Source organism: Dipodomys merriami, unplaced genomic scaffold (genome assembly GCF_024711535.1).
Source record: "Dipodomys merriami isolate MVZ:Mamm:240054 unplaced genomic scaffold, mDipMer1.0.p SCAF_16, whole genome shotgun sequence".
NCBI classification, from domain to species: domain Eukaryota; kingdom Metazoa; phylum Chordata; class Mammalia; order Rodentia; family Heteromyidae; genus Dipodomys; species Dipodomys merriami.
In genome coordinates, this window is record NW_027202937.1 from 35,712,305 (window position 1) to 35,738,213 (window position 25,909).

The following is a 25,909-nucleotide window of genomic DNA, read 5'->3' on the forward strand; positions in this document are numbered from 1 at the left end:
TACATTTTAATGATTTTTCCCCCCCTAGCCATCCATCAAAAGCTAGAAGCAGATGGAACGGAAAAAGTAGAAGGATCCATGACACAGAAACTGGAGAATGTTCTGAATGGTAAGTTTTGTTCTCTACTCAAAACTATTTATGGACTTTATAATAAGCTTTCATTTAGTTCTTGACCTTAATCTTACAAGACAAAGTAGTAAGTTGCATTTCAGTATTTATTTTTAAATAGTAATGATTCAGTGAGTGTGAAGGGGAGTAGAAACATTGAAAATGAATGTTTTGTTTCTGTTTACATTTTATTTATGAGAAACAATAACTTAAAAACAAGTTGTTATAATTCTTAACATGTTAAGAAATAAAATTTGCCGCTCTACAACAGACTGGTATATAAACATAGCCTCATCAAAGATAGCAAAACACTGAAGTAGCAACAACGATTGCCATTGACTAAAACCTGGAAAAAGCAGTCTGTAAGTTTGCACCAGTGATCAGTAAAGAGCTTAAGCACCATTTGCTCATTTACACATTGTATGTTCCAAAAAAGAATTAAGGCAACTGTCTATGAATGTGTCTTAACTCAGACATTGTTGTAGAAACCAATGTATGTCAGGAAACAGAAGCATGGGTATTTATGTTGTTGTTGGTTGTGGTGGTGGTGGTATTTGTGCTTGCTTTTTTTCTTCTTCTGCTTTTTAGAGAGGGTAAAGGGGGCACAGGAAGGGAGGGAGAAAGGGTGAACAAGTGCAATGGAATTCAGTATACACTATGTGGAAAATGAACTATGCAACTTGTGGGCAGGGACAGGGGTGGGAAATGGGGGGGAAGTAAAAGAAGGGGTAACATTGTCCAAAGAGAAATGTACACATTACCTGAATTGGGAAATGGTAACCACTCTGTGTAACACCTTAATAATACCAGTAAAATTATATTAAAATATTGATGTATGCAAAGTTTGAGATTCTGTTACACTTTCTTTTAATTCTTTTCTCTGACATCCTACTAATTTAAACTCATCAGATGAATTAGTCATTATTGTAATATTAGTGATGTAAAAGGAAGTGGTCCTGCTTTACACATGTAGTTCACATCTATTGTGAAGGAATAATGCCTACCTGAATCTCTTTGTTTTTAAATATGATGAAATGATTTCCTTATAAAGAAGGGTTGAGGAGAAAAAGAAACCTTAGATATATCTTTAAAGGTTCCATGAATGCAGGACTGTGGTACGAAGCTAATTTTGTGCTCTTAATTTATTTTAGTACCCTGAGCAGAATTTCTGACCTTTTTGAGATATCTGTTCACAAAAATCTGGGGAATTTCTAATAAGAAAATATTTTCTAGGAAAAAAGCTTTAATTTGGTGTAGGATTTTCTTGGTGTCAAAACTTGAATACTTATATTTCATGTGAATTTAATAGCACTTAAAACTATTTTCCTTTGATGATTACTGCTGTTGGTATTATTTGCCTTGAGATTTTGCTGTGTTTTGTTTTGTTTTTGGTCAGTCATGGGCCTTGAACTCAGAGTCTGGGTGCTGAACTCAGAGTCTGGGTGCTGTCCCTGAGCTTTTCTGCTCAAGGCTAGCATTCTACCACTTTTGAGCCACAACTCCATTTTCAGTTTTCTGGGGTCTAATTGGAGATAAAGAGTCTCACAGACTTTCCTGCCTAGACTAGCTTTAAAAAATGTTCCTCATATCTCAACCTCCTAAGTAGCCAGGATTACAGGTCTGAGCCACCAGTAAGTACCTGGTTTGCTGTGTTTTTGAGAACCAAAAACCAATATACTAACTTAATTATAATGAACATACTCTGAATTCTACTCAAATAACTATTTACTAATGGCTTTTATTGGTATAGTCAGACACTTTAAAGTTGTGGTAGGAGATTTCTTACCCAAGGATGTTTTTATCATACTATCACTGTATCTACAAAAATTGAGATTACTTCAGTAACTTTTAAAGTATGATTTGCAGGAATAGCTGATATAGTACATGTATCATTGTGCCAGTATAAGACATACTTGTTAATGTTTGGAAACTATTAAGGGCTCTTTTATACATTAGGCTTAGCATTATGTGGTAACATTTTTTTTATAGTTTGAGAAATCTTTCCTCAGGAATCATAGTATAAGACCTACAGGGGAAGTTGTTTTATTTATATTCTTTTCTAGAAATGTGAAATACTAACTTTCCATTGAAGTTTGTAACTCTTGAAAGTTGGGTTTGACTGCTTGCTATAAATGGTCACTTTATGAGACTATTGGGACTTTTAAATTGTAAAAAAAAAAAAAAATCCCTTATAATAGTTCCCTTTTTCCAGATACATTCTTGTCATCATGATGTTGATGTTTGCTATCTCAGGATAAGGTTTTTCTAATCCAGGTCAGCATGACAAGCATTTACTTAACCCATACAAAGTTCCAGCTGAGCCGCCCTGGGAGCTATGGCTAAAGTGGGTTGACTTCAGTACATCAAGTGTATCTTATGCCCTATGGGGAATCCTAGTTATCCAGAAATTCCAGTGCTGTAGAAATGAGAAATGCAGTGAATTGGTCATAAAATAATTATAGGACTGTTACTGAATATTTACTTTCTTTACAAAAGGAACAAATGAGTGTGAATATAGTTTGTCTAGATTATTATTAATGCTTTTATCTTAGCTATATGAATATACTATTTTAAATCAAATTTAGTTTTTTTTTAAATTTTTTATTGTAAAGATACTATACAGAGGGTTACAGTTACATGAGTAAGGTAATGAGTACACTTCTTATTGAGCATTGTTACCCCCTCCATTGTTTTCCCCCTACCATCCCTTCCCTTCCTACCTTCCCTGAGGTTCTTTTTTTTTTTTTTTTAAATTGTGATTAAGTGATTACATCAAATTTAGTTTTTTAAATGAATTTTTTATTTAGGCAGTCTTACAATTTTAAGCTAAGTTTCTAAAAGACAATAATGTTGGCCTTAAAAATCTTTGCTTATTTATCTTATTCACAGTTTATCAGTATTGATACTTCTTAATACTGATACTTTTTATTGAAATTGTTTTTTTTTGTTTTCTTTGACTTACATTTTTATATGTTAAATATGATTGTTAGCTTTACTGGATTAAGAAAAGTCTAAGAGATTAGAAGAAGATTAGTAAATCATACCTCTGAGATTGACTTTATCTTTTTCTTTAGAATCTTTTTGTTTTAGGGTGTCTTTTATAAGTGTATTAGGTATTATTCCTAAAGACTAAGAGAATTGGATCAGATATTACTAGAGACATGAGGATTCTGATGTAATAAATGGATTAACCTCTTGTATTAATAATATCCTGGCATTTGGGGAGGTAGTGAAAGTTAGGAAGTGAAGCCTAGTCAGTAAAAGTAAGTCACTGGGGTCATGTGCTTGGGACTGTATTGTACCCTTCCTGTGTCCCCTTCCTGTCTTCTAAGCTGTTTCTGTGGGGTATTTGATCACCAGTTATGAGAAAAGTAGCTAATACATGATTTCCCTTAAACATAATAATTCATTCTTGATTTCAAGCTACTAATAAGTCCTGCTATTATTAACATATTATCATACATATAACATATAGCAATATACAAAATATGATAATTATGTAACAGTATAATATGGTAATATTACTGATGGTATATATCAAACTCAAAGAGGTAAGAATGCTATGTCCTTACCTATTCCAAATAGAATATATAGAACAGTGCTATCTACTAGCCCTCTGGACTGATGAAGTGTAGCTATAGCGTGCTTCAGATGTGGCAAGGATAACTGAGGAACTGAATTTTTCTCCAACTGTTGATGAGTGTTGTGTTTGCTGGGCATGTTATCCACCACTGAGCTATCTCACCAACTTCAAATTTTAAAATTATACTTTTTAAATTAATTTAACTCTGTTAGTCAAATTTCTGTTGCTATGACAAAGTACCTGAGAATATCAACTTAAAAAGAAGGAAGACTTATTTTGGTTCATGATTTCAGCTCCCAATTGTTTTGTGCCCTGTGTTAAGTTAGAACACATGGTGCACAAAGCTGCTCACCTCATGATAGCTGGCAAGCAAAAAAAGAAAGGAAAGGCTTCGGATTCCTCCTATCACCTTTAAAGACAGGCTCTAATGTTCTAACTTCCTTCTGCCAGACCCTACTAACTGAAAGGTTCCACAACTCCCGATTGTACTACAGGTTAGGGACCAAGTCTACAACATGAGCTTTTTGGGGTCACTCCAGAGCTATACTATAGCATTATCTTTAGATTTCTGTTGCAGAAGGTGGCTAGAAGCTCCAAGGTTAGATAGTATAGAGGCAGATAGTGCAGTTGTGGGAATAATAGCTAAAATTCATGCATATTGTTCTATTGGTAGTCCTACGATGTACCTAGTTCCCACAGAAGAGGCACCTTACTGAAAAGGGAGGGAGTAGGAATTTAGCTCAAGAGCAAAGTGCTTGCTTTAGCAAGTGTGCAGTCCAGATTCCAAACCCAACACCATCAAACAAACAAGAAAAAGTGGAGTGGAAATAATAATGGGATAGTCATGTGCACTTTAAAAAGGTTGCACGATGTAGCCAGATAAGCAGAGATTGGCTGATGGCCAGTGTGAATGGACAGATATGTATGTGTCCTGCTGCGTGAGGGAGAAGACAGTTATCTCAGAGAGGGCACAAGGTGCACTGTAGGAATTTAGTAAGGGAGTGATGTAATGATAGTTTTAAGGTGCACTCCACCATCTAGGCACAGAGGTGATAGAGTAGGCAGCACTAATATAAGCCAGAATGACAGGAAGGTAGAGAGACTAGCAGAGGAAGAACATTAAAGGGATGAAGATGGCAGTATTTGGTCACTGGTTGGATATACAAAGTAAGAAAAAGGAAGTGGATTTTTGACCTCAAATGGAGTAAGGAGGAGCAGGTTTGTTGTATGAAGAGAGGAGTAGAGAAGAAAGGCTAAGATTCCGGGGGCCGTATCACTAAGTATCTTTCTGGATCTCACTACTTCCTTTCTGTGTTGCATAGCAAGTTAGAGTAGCCTGTATGTCAGTTGCTTCTACTATGAAATTGGAGTAAAACAGTGCCTGTCTTAAAGGGACATACACATAAAGTCTTTGGAATAGCACCTAACATGAAGTGAGCGCTCAGTGTGTTAGCTCTTGTTACTGTATGTCTAGTGAAATTACTTCTAAGTACTAGTTTTAAGCTCATAGACACATCTTGAAATACAGATTTGGAAATCACCAGCAAGTGGTACTATGTATAATATTATAATAACAAGGTCAAGAACTATCAGTAAATCTGTGAAAAAGAGTCTGACTTCAGCTATTTTCTCATCTTTAAATTCCAGCTCTGTGTATTTTATGTAGAACTATAGGTTTCCAGTGTCAGGCATGGTGGTGTAAACAAGCATTATAAATACTGCTTATGATATAATTCATATAATAGCATAACAGCCTACCTAGTCATTTTATAGAATCTTCAAATGGAGACACAGATAACAGACTTTGATCTCTTCTTCTCTTCTCTTCTCTTCTTCTCTCCTCTCCTCTCTTCTCCTCTCTTCTCCTCTCTTCTCCTCTCTTCTCTCCTTTCTCTTCCACACTGCCAGCTGCTCTACAATTGTCCTTGGTGTAAGAGTACGAGGAGGCACACGTGGGAATTTATACCTGATAATTGGATGCTGGCTGATAGCCTTATCTTTGCTTTCAGCCCCACATGGAAGAATATTCGTCCCTGTAGCAGTTTTGTTTCTTTATTAGCAGCAAAAGAGAAAAAAGACAGGGTGCCTTTGTGAGCTGCTTGGTGATTTTTATCTGCTATGCAAATCTTGATTTGCCTGTTATTACTGGATATATCATCTAGTTATCAGTTATGAACTAGTTTTATTGTGAATGCAATAAAATTCACAACAGGATAATTTATTGGCAGGAATTGCTTATATAATTTCTCAATATTGCATAAATTAAAATTCTCAATATATAAAAGTATATTTCTATATAAATTAAATTAGAATTTTGTGTTTAGTAATTTCTACCTACAATTTTTTCTGTGGAATGTTTGTATTTTATTTAATTCTAAATAAAGTTTCTCTTTTAGTTACTTTCACACATTTTAGAGTAGTTAAAATATTAATTTGTAATTTTTATTACTTTAAAAAATAAGGTGAGAAAAGGACTAATTTTGAACTCATACTGTTTGCTTTCTTTAATATTAACTAAAGAAACTAAAGAAACATTTGGTGATTTAACACCTAAGTGTCACATATTAAAAGATTTAATTCATTTATGAAGCCTCAACTCATAAAGTTGATTTTTTAAAAAATGTTAGGTACTTTAAAGTAATTTTCCTTGAGGAAAGAAATCTTTAACTCTCTTCAGATTTTAGATATTCATTTAGCCTATATTATGTGGCGTGGTGGTAGGAAGGAAATGTATTTTTCCTCATCTTGTAATAGAAATTTAGTATTCTACATGAAATAGAATGTGGTGAAAACAGCTATCTTGACCAAACAAAGTTTTTATATCAGGCCTTTAAAATTTCGACAGAACTTAAACATTATTTAGATAAAACAATCATGTTACAAAGACGCTTTTAACACGATCAGGCCACCCACAGTGTGGACCAGCGGATGTGGTGTACAAGCCACCCAGTGAGACTGAGGTAATTTTTTCATCTTTGCTTAAAGTATAGTCACTAGACCAGATAATGTAGAAACATTTTACAAGCAGTGATCAAACAGCTAAAAACAGTTTATCCTTTCTCTCTCCTTTCTTAGTAGCTAATTAAAAATACTTCACAAGTTGCAGAATTTAAACTGTTTTTGAACATAGCAAAATTTGCTTTAGATAAACCAACTCTTATTACAGTGATCTGTATAATTTGAAATCTTTTAGGAAAAAACATTTATGAAATGTCCTATTCATTTATAATTTTGCCAGAACTGATTTAAGAAACATTAATGATGCTGCTATATTAAAGTGTGTCATTTAAAAAATGGTTTATATAATTTTCTGTGCCCACTACATTTGAAGATACTTCTATCAAGGAGTAGGGTTACTTTTAAAATATTTTTGAACGTTTTTTTCCTGAAAATGTTTTTTTTTCTATTTTGTTTGCTATTCCATCTGAAGATACTGGATCTGTGGAATTTTACTAGTGTATGTGTGTGTACAAACATGCATATGCATATGTTTTACCTCTTATTATCTGAAGTAATAAAATAACCTAAAGGTCCCATATATTACTATAAAATTTAGAAAAGCAAAATAAATGTAGGTTCACAGTGTAGAATTTATTTGGACATGGTGAATATGGTTGTTTCTAATTGGATAGCATTTGTAGCATAGCAGGCAACATGAAACATTTAGTGTAGAATACTTGTATAGATACTCCATCTAGCTAACTTTTAACACACAATCCATTGAGTTAATGGAAAGTCATAATAGAAATCTAACACATTTTCTGGTTAAAATAAGCTTTTATCTAAGTTTCATCTTTTCCTTTTAAAATAGGAGCAAGTAATACTGCTGATGCATTATTTCAAGAAGTGCTGGGTCGAAAGGACAAGGCAGATTCCACTAGAAATGCACTCAATGTACTTCAGCGATTTAAGTTTCTCTTCAACTTACCTCTGAATATTGAAAGGAATATTCAAAAGGTAAAGTACTTATTTATGTCCATACAATGGTAAATGTTATAGATCTTGAAGATTTGTTAAGGTCATTTTTATTATTAACCAAATACTCATTATGCTTTACTGACAGTCTCTAAAATGTTTTTTTATTTTAAAGGGTGATTATGATGTGGTTATTAATGATTATGAAAAAGCCAAGTCACTCTTTGGGAAAACAGAGGTGCAAGTTTTCAAGAAATGTAAGATTTGTTTATTGCTCTTAGATCTTCTACTTTGCTTTTACAGGAAGAATGTGGAATGTGTTCTGTAAAGAATGTTATGTGTATTTTGGATTTTGTTTATATGGTATTCTCTTTAAAATGTAAAACAATTACTTCAAAAGTAACATGGGTTTCTTCCTGAAATGTAGTGAAAATGACTGATTATAATGCTTGGTCATTCTCATTCTGTGGTGGTCATTAACAATGATGCAATTAAAAAAAATCTTTCCTTTTTCACTGTAAAGAAGCAACAACAGTCTTCTAAGGACATGAAAACCTGCAGAGAGACCCAGTAGCTTTTGAACTTAATTCTAATAACAGAGTTACAGAAAGTAAAAGAAGTTTAACATGCCTTGTAGCTAAAACATTATCAACCAGGAGAAATATAACAAAGCTTATTAAAAAATGAAACCCATAAGGAAGCAGACACATAATTTATTTCTTTACTGTGATAAAATGTATATGCAATGAAATGCACAGACCTTACATGTTACAGGTCATTGAATTCTGATGAATGCATATGTCTACATACATAGACGTGATGGTGTATTTGGATCACTTCATAAAGGTCCCTTGTGTCTCTATTCAAAAAGTAATCTCTGTTTTGCTTTCTGAAATTTGATTTAGAATTTCAATTCTGTAAATCTTATATATTCTTTTTTGGAAAAATAGATTATGCCGAAGTAGAAACACGAATTGAAGCTTTACGAGAATTACTTCTGGATAAATTGCTTGAGACTCCATCAACCTTACATGACCAAAAACGTTACATAAGGTAAAATTTACATAAGGTAAAATTTAAAGAATTTTGATACATTACATATATGTGTTTGGTATTACTGGATTTGTAGTATAAGTCTTAAAGTTCATTTGGGGAAAATTAGGAGACTGATGAAATGGTGAAAGTGAAGAGAAATAGCAGTTTAAGGGAGTTTTGTGTAGGATATCAGGATTCTTCAGAATACTAATACATTACAACTAGTTATTGGGCACTCACTTTTTGAAAAACATTTCTTTTGTTATTATTATCTCTAAGTAATTGTACAAAGAAGTTCCCATTTTACAAAACAGTATATGAATACAAGGTGTCTGACAACATTGTCACCTACCACTCCTAATCCATCCCTTATCTCACTTTTTTTTTTTTTAGTTGAGATTAGGTGATTATGTAAATTTCACATATTTCACAGTATTGTGGAATAGTGATACTTAGTTAAAGTCACAAACACATTTTTACCTTCACAAGGCAAAATGTCATTATCAGGGTCTATAAAGTTTGGGAATTCTGTGATCTTTGACATTCCGATTATTTCTTCCACATCAGGTGATATTTACATTTCTATCCTTTTGCTTAGTGTAAGCTGTTCCCTCTTACCCTCTCATTCCTCTCTTCCCATCGCTATCTTTGAATTGCTTAGTTCTTTTTCATCCATGTTCAGTCCAGCTGATGGGTCCCTTTGTTGTATGTTGTTCCCCATCTCCCACTTATTCTGTGTTCTCCTCCTAGCTTCCCTCTGTTGTGTGCATATATATGCCATATATATGGTCAGGAACATGGATTCATTTAGCAATGATATGACAAAATGGGTGGCTGTCCTTTGTTTCTCGAGTCCTGTTTACTTTGTCATATCAACTTGCAATTTTGGCTTTAGCATCCACATACCAGGGAGACCATGTGCCATTTGTCTCTTTGTTCTTGGCTTACCTCACTCAAAATGATTTGCTCTAGTTCCATCTATTTCCCTGAAAATGCCATTATTTTGTCCTTTTTATTGGGTACATAATATTCCATTGTATATTGGTACCACAATTTTTGGATCCACTTATCAGTAATAGGGCATCTGGGTTATTTACATGTCTTGGCTATTGTGAACAGTGCTGCAATAAACATGGAGGTGTATGTGTCCTTGTATCCTGGTTCCTGTTGTCAGAGTAGATGCCTAGGAGTGAGATGGCTGGGTCATAGGGGAAGTCTATATGTAGCTTTCTGAGGTAGCTCCAGACTACTTTCCAAAGTGGTTATATTACTATACATTCCCACCAGCAGTGCAGTAGGGTTCTTCTTTCTCTGCATCTCACTTTTTAAAGGCAAGAAAATTCTGCTAATTTGGCCTAAGGAAAAGCAGATCCACTGCTTAGTCACTCTTTCCTTACTGCCTATTGGCTTACCTGTGGGGTGGTGCGGTGTCATTGTCTATAAGGCAAGGATTCTTGTTGGGTCAGAACACAGCACTATTGCACCCTGAGTAGCAATTTTTGCAGTAGAGAAAATTGTGAAAGGTTTTGTCCATGAGCAGCTATCTGATTTATAAACATGTAGTGATCAGTAAAAGAAAGTTTAGTGATATATGTATCATATCACTATGTATATCTATGTATATGTGTGTATATATATATATATATTACTACATTTTTAAAATAGCAGTAACAGCCAGGCAGGCACAAGTGGCTCATTCCTGTAATCAGGAGGCTGAGATCTGAGGATTGCAGTTCAAAGCCAGTCCGGCAGGAAAGTCCATGAGACATTTATCTCAAACAACCAAAAAGGAAGAAGTTGGAGCTTTGGCTCAAGTGATAGAGTGCTAGCCTCCAGCAAAGAAGCGTAGAAACAATGCCCAGGCTCTCAAGTCCCCAAATTGGCACATACAAAAAGCAGTAACATTGCAGGGCATGCGAAGAACACCTTAGAAGGAAGTAGTACCTGTCGTAGTAGGAACTGTGGTAACTTGAAGAGTTCTCTGTTCCAGTTTCTCCATCTACATATGACAACACAGGCTAAGTCTCTTGGTCATTGCAAAGGGAGAATACATTTAAGGACTGCCATTGAATCAGTTGCCATATGTAATTACATATGTAAATTCATAATGTTTAGAGATAGCATACATGGTAAGCTTTTTGTATGTAATTTTAAAAAGTATTAACTTTATTTTTAGCTAGCATATCTTAAGTTCTCAATAAATTTCTTTCCAAATATAGTGACTTCTCTTTAATTAGGGAAGTTTTTCAAATAATCAGTAATTATAAAATTACAGTAGACTATTGATATTTGTACATTCAGTAATAGGATCTGGCCTGAAAGTTTCTATATATACAGTTGTGGAGTTGGTGACAGGGATAGAGGGAATGAGAGATACTGTCTCTGACAGCAAATTGGTATACCAAATTGGTAGGCAGAGGCTTTTGCAGTGGCTTCAGTGAGAGTAGTATAGTTGATTGCTGTTGCTGCTGCTGCTGCTGTATGAAACTTGGGGTAGGGGCTACTGAAATCATTATGCAGGCCCCAGAAATTGAATCTTGCCTTTCACACACATCTTGGAAAGACCCTCCTTTTAAAGCTTGTCTTGTTCTTCTTAGGCTGCCTGTGTAAGGAAGGGTATGCTGGTGGACTTGTAGAACTGCATGAGTTTACAGTGTAAGCAAGCTGTATAGCAGTTACCCAACTGCCTCATTTTGTACAGATAGAGTTCCAGGAAGATGGAACATTTGGTGTAGGTCTACGTGGCAGATGTCTTGATCCTAGCTGTCTGTGTTCCTTTCTGTTGCCTCATTGGTTATGAGTTAGAGATTTACCTACCAACTCATTCCTTATATTAAGTTTGCCTACAACAATATGTTAATCCTTGCCAGGTGTACAGCTCTTTATGGCTGGTTTGCCATCGGTATGGATAACAAGAGTAAAGATCAGATTCTTGCTACATGCATTATTTCATCTAACTAAAGACTTCTTTGTAACACTATCTTGCTATAAAGGAACATTGTAACTTTAACTAAGAAGCAGAGCTCCTCTTAGTCCTTCCATATCAGTTTGGTCTTGCCCATGGAAATGTAAAAATCATCATAAGTATGACTGAAATTTAATTCTTAAATTCTAAAACAGTAAACCTATGTCTATCATTATTTGCCTTGTTTTTTCCTCCAAAAAGCCTGTTATGTCATTTATAACTAAGTACCAATAACATATATTACATTTTGAACAATTTTTAAAATGAAAGTACCTAATTTTTTGAACTTCATTTTAAAAGTAAAGAAGAAACTCTGGAAGAAACTTGAACAAGATATGTTGTATTATAGAACTGATACATTGTCTAGAATTTCTGATAGGACTTTATCTTTCTTAAGGAAATACTTCAAATGTCCTTTAACCTAATATCCATAAATAAGATAATAGAACGTTGATTATCCTTAAATTTTGTACAGACAATGGTCAGTGTAATTGCAGGTATATTAAAAAGTTGTGAATCAAGCTTACTGATTTCTCTTGCTTCACTGCCAAAGAAAGCACTCATAAAGACATCCACATTCCTATCCAACAGTTTAAAAGTATTCTTTAAAAGAACATTCCTGTATTTTGCTAACATTATATCTGAGGATTATGTGAACCAAAGTGTTAGGAAAGAGTTTTCAGAGTAATTGAAGGTAAAATAAACCTATTTAGGGGAGATTATTGAAACAAATTACCCCCAGCAAGAAAGATAGAGGAGCATACATTCTTTGGGCGGGAAAGACAAGTGATACTATTTGCTCTATTTGTATTCTAGATAGTAGGAAAGACTTGTGTGAGGAAAACTGAGACAACATTTTGAGGCTTTGGAATGAATTCCTCATGCCATGTACTGTTTTTCTTAGAATGCTAGTCTCAATTCATAAGGAGTTGTCTTAGGTGACTGCTTAGTACAAGGAAAGTCCTTCCTTTTAATTGACTTGTCATGTTTTCACCACTCAACTAAGGCCTGTCTGCAATCTGTAACAGTCACCAGAGGAGGAGAAAGGCCGTCCATGAAGTATGAGCCATACTGTTTGGTTGCCCTTTGGCAGGTGATCAGAGGCCACACCCCTTTTGAAACAGGGCCTTATTAGCTTGTGGTGGTGTCAGTGTAGATCGTTCTTAGTGCTATGTTAGGTTTCTTCTCAATATTTTATTTGTTGCTAACTTACTACAAAATGGATTTGTTTCTCCTCTAATTATCCGTTAATTTAGATGTAATGAGTGGCCATTACTGAAGAAATGTGGGAAGGGTATCAGACATGCTCCTGAGTGATTGAGATTTGACTAAGGTCACAGCTTGCAACCATTAATGAGTAATTACCATTGATCAAAAATTTAAACCTCAAGACAAAAGACAGCTTATAGTTAAGAATAATTTTAAGGTAATTCATTTGAACATACTTTTAGAGATTATTTCATTGGATTTAACTTGACATGTGCACATATTTTATGAGACCTAATGGCCAAATCTTGAATATTATTTGACAGAAGTTTTTCAACTGAAATACATTTAAATTGTGTAGGTTTGATTATTTTATGCAGAAAGACTTTAAATGTTGTAGGTCTATTTAAAAAGTAAGAAAACATAGCATCTTGAACATTTCAGTGTTACAGTGGGTCAATCTGTATCTCTATTTAAACAATTTAAACAATTTGTTTTTTTCCCTTCCCCTCCCCCAATTATACCAACATCAAATACTGTGAAAATAGGGGTTATACCATGGGAGAGGACATACAAAGCAACAAAAAAATTACATGGTACCTTATAAATACGTTAGAAACAATAGCAAGGAGGAAAAAAAATCTATGTTGAAAAATGAACTTTACAATTTAGGTAGGGGGGTGGAGGGATGGGAGTGGGGGATAGGCAGATATAGCTGAGGAGGTGGGAGGGTAGGGATCGTAGGGGAAAAACAAAAGAGGAGGCAAAAATGCTGTATAAGAAATGTACTCATTACCTTGCTCATGTAACTGTAACCCCTTTGTACAGTATTTTCACAATAAAAAACCTAATTTAAAAAAGTAAGAAAACACCCATTCGCATTATGTCTTCTGGAGGAATATTTCTCAGACCTGAATTAATTTACACTTTAGAAGTCAGTGCGTGTTGTTATCAAATCTGCTTATATACAGAAAGTGGACTTAAATTTCAGCAACCCATGATTAGGAAAACAGTGCCATACTGCCATCTAGTGGACTTTTCAAGCCAGATATGAATTTTAAGTTGAAATTAAAAAAAAAAAAACACCCATGTGCTGATGTCTCCCACCTGTTTAATGTAATAACTGCTAACCAAGTGGAAACACTCTGTGAACTAAATGTAGGTATTAAGAAAAGTTTTCACCAAATTGGTAGGATCAGTTGGTGGGATCATTGGTACAAACATATTTTGAATTGTCTTTTATGCAAATATCTAATTTTTACAACATACAGGTTTGTTATCACAATTGTAAGAAAATATATGAATACATTTCATTGATAATTAAGACTCATATTGGCAGGTTATTTACTAATTTATAATACTTTTTTTAAAAAACTGATACTTCATCCTTCTGCTGTCATCTGTAACAAGCAGCCTGAACTTGCTTTTTCTCAGATATCTGTCTGACCTTCATGCACCTGGTGACCCTGCTTGGCAGTGTATTGGAGCCCAGCACAAGTGGACCCTTCAGCTCATGCACAGCTGCAAAGAGGGCTATGTGAAGGACCTGAAAGGCAAGGAATTCTTTTCTGACTTATATGTCATGTCAGTACACTTTAGGAATGTTCCTGATTTGCTTGATATCCATCACTGTCTTTTTTGTGGTTGTTTTTATTGTTCCCCTATTCTACTCTTTAGCTTTATACCCAAGAGTGAGTGATAGAAGAAAAAAAACGTTTTAATATATTAAGGTTTATGGTTGACCAGCAGGGTTGACGAAGGTTTATTTTAAGGAATGGTTACAACTTCATAGGAACATGATGCTGTAGGAATCATTGGTCTTCAGTGGATGTGAGTTTCAAACATTGTTTCATCAAATACATGTGGGGCCTCTGCTGTGTTCCAAGCAGTTGCCAAATGCTACATAGATAGCTGTGAATAAAACAGACACAAGGCCTGCCTCATGAACTTAGCAGAAGAAAGGAAAGATATTAAGCATGTAACTAACCAAATAAAAAAGAATGTACTAGGTAACCTGTCTCAGGAAGGCTACATGTTAGCTAAGAACTAACTAGAAGTTGCTTCTTAGACAGGCTCCAGCCTAAGAAAGGGAGCTACCTGTGTAAAGGTCCCAAGGTAAATTTGAGGAAAGAAACTAAAGCTACATTTGCATTTAAGTTTATTGACTTTCATTTGTGTAATCCTGTCATTCAACAAATATCAAATATATTAAATACCATTTTTACTCCAATCACTTAATTGTCAACACAGTAAACAGGCACCTGGATTACACCATCTGACAATATACAGGAAAAAGACAGGTAATTGAGTATTGTATTGGAGAACTGTACATATGCTGCTTTCTAAGGCTGGAGAAGTTCTGAACATTGTAGTAGCACTTAGAATCTGATTTAAGGTTTAGGATTAGGGAAAGTGGTGCTCTAAGACTGCAAGGTAGTGACATGTGTTTTAAGTATTGAGGACATCTGTGTTGGTCAGTTTAAACAAAGAAGGAAAGAGACCATTCCAGGAAGAATGCAGGGTTTTGAGCCACAGAAGACTACTTCTGTGTGAGGCAGTAATGTATGGCTGAGAGCATGATTATAGTTGAGGAGTTGAGGCAGCTGTTAGGATGTGCCAGATCTTCGTCCATAGGCTGTGGAAGAATGATAAAGGAAAAATTATTAGATTTCTTTTAAAGGATGATAAACAGGGAAGCCAGGTAGGAGGCTGGCTTGGTAACTTTGGTACCTGACTGCTTGGAGGCAGTGGAAATGTGATATGTGTGGGTTTCAAGGCTATTTAGAGGGTGAAATGGATTGGACTGGGTGCTGGAAGAATGGAGGAGAGGTGCATGGGGCCTCTCAGATATGTTTTCCATGGTAGCTCATTACCATGTTGTGCCATTGAGTCAGGGAATTTGGGAGAGGAAAGTGGTTTCCCCATTGATTTGGACAGGTGGATTTGGAATTGCCTTCTGTGCATGAAGAGATAACCAGTAAGTAGTTGTTTAAGAGTAAGAGGTTTGGGGCTTTACAAGTTGATATATTCACTCAAGATTAAACAAGAGGGGGGGGGGGAGGGAGAGAGGGCGGTGGCGGGGAGGGGGGGGAGAGAAGAAGAAGCTGGGCACTGGGGCCGCACACCTGTAATTCTAGTTACTCAGGAAGCTGAGATCTGAGGATGGCCATTCAGAGCCAGCTCGGGCAGGACTTTCAACTCCAGTTGACTCTTATCTCCAATTAGCCACCAGAAAACCTGAAGTAGTGCCATGTGCAAAGTTATAGAGTGCTAGCCTTGAGCGAAAGGAGCTCAGGGACAGTGCCCAGGCCCTGTCTGCCCAGCCCCATGGCTGACAAAGAAAAAGAGGAAAATCAAGGACAGAATTTTTAGGAGCCACAATGACAGTAGACGTCACAGTAGAAGGATGGCTGCAAAGGAGATGATAAAAGGGTAAGTATAGTGTAGGTGGGAAAGGAGAACATAGTGCCATGAAGGCAGAGGAGAAAGTTATCATATAAGCTTTAAGATAAGCTAGATGAGTTACTTCTAATTTCTGTTGCTTTTGATGCTGTTTTGCTACACATGGTGAATTCTATTAAAGGGATTTTGTGTGGACCTAATTAGTGACCTCTAAAATCATACAGTGGAATGGGGGGGGATAATGCAGTCATAATATTCAATGTATATATGTGAAATGGATCTTGAAAAGTTGAGGAGATGAATGGGGTTGGGGAAGATAGGGAAGAATGATGAAAGGTGTGACACTGATCAAAATCCATTGTATTCAGCAACTGACATGTTGAATTGAAACCTCCTTTCTATAACTACTTAAAAGTAATTTGAAAAATAAACAGTATATCAAACACACACAGAATCATACATTAAGTATAAGTAAATCTCTGCAGAGTGAAGACATTAAGAAGATAGTGACCAGTGAGAAAGCATCCCACTGTCCTAGGAGGGACTTCAGGAAATACTAAGGAGGATCTAGGAGCACCTTTTCTCTTTCTACCAAAAGCTGTAGCTTTGTAGGACTTAACAGGGGCAGCATCGGAGACAGTCCACCAGCTTTCAGCTGATGCCACTTTTGTGTCGTGATCTGACCCCTCTGCTTGATGACAGAGTACATGTTTGCTTGGCAGTCTCTGGTTTCCTTAAGTTAATTGTAGCTGCCTGTGGAATGCTTAAGCAATAAAAAGGTGAATAATATTTTACTTGTCAGAAATTGCTTAGGAAAAGTTTGTCCTCAAAAGATACTGCCTATATTTCATCTAATATTTTGTGGTTGTAAAGCCACATTGTCTTTTTAAAGGGTGTACTTAAGAGCCTAGTTTTGAAATGAAAGCTTGTTGACTTTTAAATTCAAAGAAAGTATGTTTAAATTCTTTTATTCTAATAACTGCACTTGGATTGTTAACACTGGAGAATAAAGTGGTACTAATTTTTTTTTAATTAAATAAATCCACTGATAGAGTAGAAGAACTGAGACAGTTTTGTGAAGTAAAACTATAAAGTAGATAGACTGTAAGTATTTCCAGCAGGGAAAGAATTCTTGGTGTCTTAAAGCTCCTCTTTATGTATGAATCTAAGAAATTTTGATTAACATATAATTTTTAAAAAAAGATTTTACATGGTAGTTTGGTAGAAATGGTAATTGTGGTCCTCAGAGGAAACTTCAGTAACAGAGGTGTTGATAGATTGTCAGAGGTGGTCATTCTACATACAAAGCTGCCTTTTTTCCAAGAAAGCTTCTTTTAGGTGAAGAACTCAGTATAGAGGGACCATAAGATGAGTATTCTGTCAGTACTGAGATAATCCCTTTTGTAGATTTTAGTTTTTATAATAATATACAGGAATGCTAGCAGGTGGTACTCTTCAAGTTACAACCCAAGGATAGCCCCCAACTTCAGCACACCTGGCCATCATTCCCAGATAGCCCTTGTTCCTTCTGTGCGGCCTGTCACTGTAGCCTGCATATGATCTTTCAGTTTTTCCACAGGAAGGAAAAGGAGGTGAAAAAACAAAAACAAGGATAAAATTAAAAGAAAACTTAAGAGTTTGACTGCTGTATTTTTCCGGCCTGAACTGTGTGACCATTTGCTTCCAATTGCCAGTATCTAAAACAGCCTACTCCCTGGCATCATTGCATATGTTGAACTTTTACCACCTTGTAAGAATTCTTCTTTTGAAATTCCTGTGAAATTAGTGTAAAGTTAAAGTAAGTCTTCAGGTTTCCTACAGGAAAAGCTTTTGGGTAACCCCCCCACTGGCATTCTCAAACAAGATTTTTAAAGGTGGTCTTCAGAAGTGTCTTTTTCTTTGTTCTGAAAGTGGTTGGATCTAACTCTTTAGGTACTTGCTAGTTATGTCTGTTAACTTGATAGAAAAGTCACTAGTTTGTTCATAGAGTAGTTTTTCCTTTTAGGTACAGGCTTTAATTAGGACTTCCCTAAATGATGCTTAGAATTGGAGCCTTAGCTTATAAACTATCAAAAAAGTTTTTAAAAACCAAAAAGCATCAGGAAATATACTTATACAAGGCTTGGATTTTCTTTGAGAACTAAGAAATGGTATATCTTAATGGTTTATTCTGAATCATCATAGTGGACCTACTAAATATAGGCTATGCTAAATATATATCTTTTAGGGGTTAGGGATGTAGCTCAGGGGTAGAGCAGGGTAGGCCCTGAGTTTGTTCCTAGTCACTGCAAACAATGTACCTTTTTAAATGATTTCACCACTCATCAGATTGTTAAAGATTTGTTGAAAAAACAAAAAAGGTTTATGCTTCTTCAAGGACTCTAAAGTATAAAAAAAGTCACACTTTCACCTGAAATTCATAAACTATGTGCATAAATTCTTGCAGCTTATCTACAGTTTTGTGAATTTATGCAGTATCATTAAACTATATATTTTTTTCTTGAACTTTAGCTATGACTTTTATGTATTTTATGTATATAGTTCAGTAGATTTCCTTGCAGTATCCATTTGGAAATTGACAGCAAATAAGTTGAATTTTCTTCAGAGTTATAAAAAATATTTTTATATTTAAATAGACAGCGAAGTACATTGTAATATGTTATATTTAATAAAATCATAATTTTTAGTTAAAATTGTAATGTAGTTTATACTAATAAGGTCCTTTTATGGAGTTTATTTTCTAGAGGTTAAAAAATAGTTTATTTTCCAATGTTTATCACAACATGAAACCAGAATGACACAGAGGTCTATTTAAAGAGAAGAAAAGGAAAAACACAGCTGCAGCAAGCACAGATATGAGGTAGTAGTTTGATTTCCATCTGTTCCTTGTAAGTCAGTCCCTTCCATGTTGGGTGTGTAATCTTCATGCAACAGCCGCCTGGCTGACTTCTGGGGTTAGTACAGGGTCCCCTTTACTTTTCATGTTGAGACAAGAGGCTCTTTTTTAAATTGGTATTAGCAGATGACATACTTATTGGCACTTTACTTGCCTGCTTTATATACTATTTGGAAGATATACAGAAATATGTATATACAGAGTGTGTGTGTGTGTGTGTGTGTGTGTGTGTGTGTGTGTGTGTGTGTGTGTGTGTGTGTGTGTGTGTGTGTGTGTGTGTGTGTGTGTGTGTGTGTGTGTGTGTGTGTGTGTAATAGATTCGGGAAAGGCAAGTAAAAGGAAGGTTTCAGTTCTTTATGTCAGTCAAAATTATTTTCTTTGCAGTAAAGCCAGAGTGTGAGTTTCTCTTCTTTTTTGTCCATTTTTCAGAAAGAAAAATGGTGATATTTCATGTCTTGAATTAGTTTAAAGATGTATGTATGTATATATGTATGCAGGCAGAAATTATCACTGTTGTATTTAAGGTAGTGAAGGTTTATATAAATAGTTTTAATCACTAGAATGTAGATTTGCAGGTTTTTACACAATGAATATAGATAGATTTTAAATCTAAGTTGGATAGCCAGTTTTGCCCTCCAAAATAAAGTTAATACTAATAATTAATTGTAATTTAGATACTTTTTTGAGAGGTAAATCTAAGACCTGAGAACTTGATTTACTTTTGGAATAGCACTTTGGATCTTATAGTAAGATGACAGCTATTGAGTTTCGGAGGAAATGTATGTTAAGGTTTCTTTATTTCTTTTACTTTATAATACATTGAGTTCACCTTTATTAAATGAGACAGTTAAAACATACAGTGCCAAAAGGACCTTTTCAAGTGAATTATCCTGGCAGCTGGATGCCTTGGTTTGGTATTTATCTCACAGAAGACATCTTGCAACTGGGATTGCATGTCTCCGGTCTCTTTCCTTCACAGAAAGAGAATTTTGACACTGAAATGTCAAGCAAATGTTAGTTCAGTTTGTACACGTTACTTGGTCATTTTAATATATTATTATAAATATTTTAATTACTTTGTCATTTTGTAATAATTCTTGGACATATTTAACTATAGTCTTAATTTTCTTTCTCATATAACTTATATGTAACTGCTAAAAAGTGAAATACCTTAACAAAAGCATGAATAATTTTGACTACTCACTCTCCTTACTTTGTGTGTGTGTACTATATATATGTAGTAAGTATATGTATATACATATATAAAGTAAATACATATATGTATATACACATATATACAGCATAAACTGTGTTGAAATACATATTACAAACTCCCTGGAACCTGCTAGGACAACCCAAGATGTCATGAGTTCACAGAGGTATGTCAGGTGTTGACTCCTTTGGTTTGATTTGGATTCAGTGATCCCCTTTAAATTGAATAAATTTCCTTAAATATCTAGAGGGAGTCAGAAGATCAAAAAGAGCATTTTTATCAGTTGACACAGGTATAATTAGTAACGAATTCGTAATTCCCCAGCTTTGGCATTGAAATTCTTCTGTGTAGTATGCTTGAAAGGACTCCCATCCTGTGGTGTTTGGTCAGCAAGCAACAGTGGGTGGTCAGGCTGCAGGACAGGACAAGAGCCCGCTGTGCACAGGAAAATGTGTTCAAAGGTGTTTAAGGGCAGTGAGGAAGTCATCTGCCCTTCTGAGAGTCCAGGATTGTTGATCAGTGTGGCCTGCTATTGTAGATTGTGAGAAAACTTGCTGTATGAGGCATGAAGGTTGAGAAAGTACAGTACATTTATTCACCTGGCCTTGCATCTGCACACTTGCAGGAGGAACTCTCCTTTGCCCTTATGTTGTGTGGAGCCAGTTAAACAAATACTGGCTATTATTTGCATTTAAAATAGGAAAAACCTTTGCACTGTAAGAGTTGAAAGGATTTTATTGATACATGGAAGGTTTCCTAAAAGTCATGGTATTCTAAGGTATAATAAGCACCTTAAAATAAAATCTCCTTAAGCTTTTTAAGTTTTTAAAAATTGATGGTTGTAGGATATAGTTTTAGTACAGATCATTAAGTCTGGAAGCTTTGTGGAGAGCTTTTGAGATCTATAGGCTAACCAAAAACTGAAACACTTACTTAGTAGACATTTCACAGTTGTTGGAAAAAATAGCAAATGTTTCAATTTGTTTCTACTAACTTATGAAGTATAAGATAGCTAGAATTATTTCACTAAGATTATTTCATTGGTATTCTGGAGAAAACAACTTCTTTAATTAAACAGTCTCCCTTTTCCCAACTATTTTTTCTCTAATTTGTTATTTTTTAAAAATTTTGAGTTCCTATAGCATTCCAAATTTCTTAGTGTTTCTTGGTAACGCATGTATCTGTGTAGTTACAATCAGAACAGCAATTCCCTTTGAGAGTGTTGCTAGTTATAGAAAGGTTATAGAAAGGTTCTTTGGAGATAATGGCTCTTGACTGTCAGTAATGAAGAAACATAGTTATGTGTGCATATGTTGAATATCAGTAAGTCTTTAACCTCCTAACCACCAGTAGATACAGCTTTTATTTTGATTAAATTATAACTCATACTAGATTGTAGAAACTAAAAGATACAATAGACCACAAGAAAATATACAAGAATTATACCATGTTTCCTATGAATACCAAATAGAATTTTAGAACCAGAAACACAACACACTGTTGTTGTTGTTTTTGTAGTTGTAAAGTTTTGTGCCTATGTCAGATTTTGTCTTCAGGTACTCATTACCCTGTAGTTATTATATGTCAGATATTGTTGATAGAATGTAGTGAAATCATTTTGATCTTACAAGTATTTATTTTCACTTGAGCATATTTATTGGTTACTATACTTAGTGTTTTCAAAATAGCCACACTGTGAAGTCCATAATAAATAATATTAAATCCCAATTAAGTTTTCATTGTTACCTGTTTGTTGTCTAATATTTTTGTGGTTAAGTTTCCTATAAGGCATACTTTTCATATTTGCTTTATATAGAAGTCAACTTTTTATACATGTAGACAGGATATGGTTAGTATTCTAAATTGTCACCTAATCAGCAGAATGTGCATGGTTTTTATCTTGTTAATGGTGTTCATTGAACACTTAATCTTCAGACATTCATTTAATCAGAATTCTATAGCTAATTTTTTAAAGTATCAATTAAAAAACAACTTGTTAGCATAAATTAGTTATATAGAAGGGTTTCCTTATAGTATTGATATACATGCATATTATGCACTTTGTTTAAACTTAGCCTGTTCCTGTTACTCTTTTTTGCCCCTTATACTTCTCATTGACAGAAGTGTGTGTGTGTGTGTGTGTGTGTGTGTGTGTGTGTGTGTGTGTGTGTGTGTGTGTGTGTGTGTGTGTGTGTGTGTGTGTGTGTGTGTGTGTGTGTGTGTGTGTGTGTGTGTGTGTGTGTGTGTGTGTGTGTTCTATAATGCTAGGGATATAGCCCAATGTTAGTGTGAGACCAGAATTTGATCTCCCAACACTCAGAACAAAACAAACATGGCTTTTTTCTACTGCCCTCTCCCCCAAAAGAAAGTCATAGAGAGATTTTATTTTTAGAGAAAACTTACTACTGAGAAAACAAATAACCTGTCAAATTTTGTATTAATGCAGTCAAAAAACAGTCAAACACAGCTTTATTCTCTGTTGCCTACTAATGTTCCTCGCAAGCTAACACACCACAGTTGTGTGGATATAGTTGACTGTTACCCTCAGTTTTCAGCAAAAATCCACCAAGACATCATTTCACTTGCAGATGATATATACATCATGAAAGCATTATATAAGTAACATTTCCTATTAGTTATATATAACCATTTATAACCAAATGCTTTATTGAGTATATATATATATTTCTCCTAAATATACTCTGAGTTAGAAAAATAGGCTGATTCTTATGAAATATTTTAAAGCTTTTTGCTGATATTGTAACTTACAAGTCATTTTTCTTCTTAATACTAATTGTTAAAATAGTTTCATATTTGTAATAGCTTAGTGGGATAATCAAATCATCCCTAGCTATTCAGTAGGTGAGATCTGCAGACTACAGGAAAGGCTCTAAGACTCTTATCTCTAATAAACTATTCCTTGCCCCCAAAATGCCTGAAATTATGTGGCTCAAGTGGTAAAGCACTAGCCTTGAGTGAAAAAAGTTCAAAGACATCACCTAGACCCTGAGTTCAAGCCCCAGAGTGGCACAAAAAAATCAAATCATGTAATTGAAGTTTGATTGTCAGAATCCTTGGACGATTTTGATTTTGTTTTTTATACTTGAATGTAAATGTTTTGTGACAACTGATATTTAAATGTTTGCATAGATTTTCTGTCCAAAGCATAACTCTCATTGCTTGTAAAATAGTATATTGTAAGACCTTTTTTGGATAGAAAAAGGAGCAAAATGTTGTTGAGAGAAGTGAATTTCTTTCTAGGTCAGTACTTACATCACTTGTTGGGTATTTATATGCAGTGTTGCAGTGCCACCTTCTGGCTATTAAGTTCAGAATGTGTTTCAGATGCCCATTGACTCGCTGCTCGTGCCATTCTAGCTTCCTTCTGTCTGTTGTTTGCCACTGCTGCTGATAGACTTGCAGTTAAGGAATGATTTCCTGTTTAGCTTTTCTTTTCCTGATTTCACAAGGGACTGAGATGTGGTTTCTAATGAACAAAAGCATATTTCTCATATAGCTTTTATTAGTAAAAGAGTTTAGCTTAAAGTACATAAAGACTTGCTTAAAATACATAAATGATTAATTTAAATATTAAACCACTTAAAGTTGTCAAATAGTAGTTATGGAGAGACATAATTTTCTGAGGATATGCTTAAGCAATAGTAATTGTATTATTTAGAAGAATGGAATGTAGTAAGTACTTTCTTCTTTATCAGACTTTTAGTCCTGAAACCTGCAGAAGCAACTTGTAATACCTTTCTTTCCAGTTTTAGCCACACTTTTTATTAGGCCATTTTGACATCATGTATGTATACAGTGTATCTTCAATAAATTCACCCCCTCTGTCACTCTCATTTCACCCCTCCCTTCACAAACTAGTCTTAACAAGCTTCATGTTCCATTTTCACATATATATGAAGTATTTTGACCATATTCACCTTCTTTCACCCGTCCATTTGTCCTCCCCCTCCAGTCAGTACCTTCTCTTCTGACAGGAACTGTTTTAACATGTTAACATTCTTTTCTTACAGTTTTCACCCATCCATTTGTCCTCCCCCTCCAGTTAATATCTTCTCTTCTGACAGGAATTGTTTTAACATGTTAACATTCTTTTCTTACATTTGTTATACATGTTTGTATAAATTATGAATTCTTTTATATATTTTTAAAATGTGATTTTAAGTGTAAGCCCCTTTGTGTTTCTCTTACATCACAAAATTTATTTTTAATATTAGCTTCCTGCCTGAATTAATATTGAAATGGCATAAACATCAAAGAAAAATATTATCCGTCATTAAATTTTCCACATACGAACTCTGTAGTTAATATAGAATTAGATATAAATATATTGTTTTCTCATTGCCTGTATTGTTTACCCTGCAATACATGTGACTTAATTTTTGTTTTAGCATTTTATATTATATAAATCTTATCATCTCAGATATGCACATACAGCATTTAGCACTCTGTTAGAACATAGTCTTCAAAACAGTTAAAAAATATTTCCAAATGACCGAATTTCTATTTCTATAAAGCATAGTGGGTAGAATTGTGCTAATACTGTACCATGTGAGGTGGCCCATGATAGCAGGGTCCTACGAAACCAAGCCTTCCTGACTACCTAGTTACTCAATTCCATCATATCCACTCCCCAGGTTCTCTGCATAATATGTTGTACTTTGTCTTTATTGTTTTTGTATTCATTTATTTTCTACCTCTGCCATGAGAATGTAACGTCCTTGAGAATAAGGGCCTCCTCAGTTATTCATTACTTTATCTATAGGTTCTACGTATTCTGGCACATGTAACATGCTCAGTTATTGTTATTGAGTAGTTATTATTATAATAAACAAAATCATATTATTCTCTTACTAAAACAAAGGGATAGCTTGATTAAAATATTAAATTATTCACTTATAAATGTATTTTACTTTAGCACGTGAAAATAAACCTATGAGCTTAAAAATTCTGTTAAAATGTAAAATTGGAGGGAATATAGTTATTCCTCATTTTAAGAAATCTGGGGATTGTCCAGTGATGGTGGGGAACACAGTGATAATAACATTTAGTTCTCATCCCCAAGAGGACAGTGATGTGTTTTGGGGATAAGCAGTAAGTGATTTGTCAATGAAGTTGAAGCTGGCTCTGACCACTGTCAAAGCAGAGGAGATAGGTAGCACTGAACAGTAAGAGATGTCTATAAAGAAAGAATAATTCAAGTTCAGTCTTTAAGCAAAAATGTTAAAGTTGATGAACAATGAGTCTTGCATGTGGAGAAAATAGCAAATAAGACAAGAAAATATTATTACAGTAAATACAAATTTTTTTCCTCAGTTCTAGGACTTGGTCCCAGAACCTTAAGCATACTTGTTTTTGTTTGAAATGTGTCTGTTACCCAGTCTAGCTTCATATTCCTCAGTGCAAATTATCCTCCTTCCTTGCAGCCGCTTAAGTAGCTGGGCAGCAGATATACAACACTATACCTGTCTTTATGTTACATTTTTTTGTAGTATAGTCCATTGTTTGTTAGTTGATTGGCTTTGTTTTTGTAGGGGGAATTTTGTGTGTCTTTTCATCTTCTTTTT

General features: G+C 34.7%; 1 protein-coding gene across 8 annotated transcripts in view; it reads left to right on the forward strand.

Annotated features, from left to right (window-relative positions):
• Exoc2 (exocyst complex component 2) overlaps positions 1–25,909 on the forward strand; it is a 189,500-nt gene that overhangs the window by 58,141 nt on the left and 105,450 nt on the right. For all 8 annotated transcript variants that reach the window (XM_070024715.1, XM_070024722.1, XM_070024716.1 and 5 more), the window contains 5 exons: positions 29–109; positions 7,504–7,649; positions 7,783–7,864; positions 8,558–8,660; positions 14,248–14,366. In XM_070024715.1, coding sequence (XP_069880816.1) covers positions 29–109; positions 7,504–7,649; positions 7,783–7,864; positions 8,558–8,660; positions 14,248–14,366 — 531 coding nt within the window. The remainder of the gene's footprint in view (positions 1–28; positions 110–7,503; positions 7,650–7,782; positions 7,865–8,557; positions 8,661–14,247; positions 14,367–25,909) is intronic.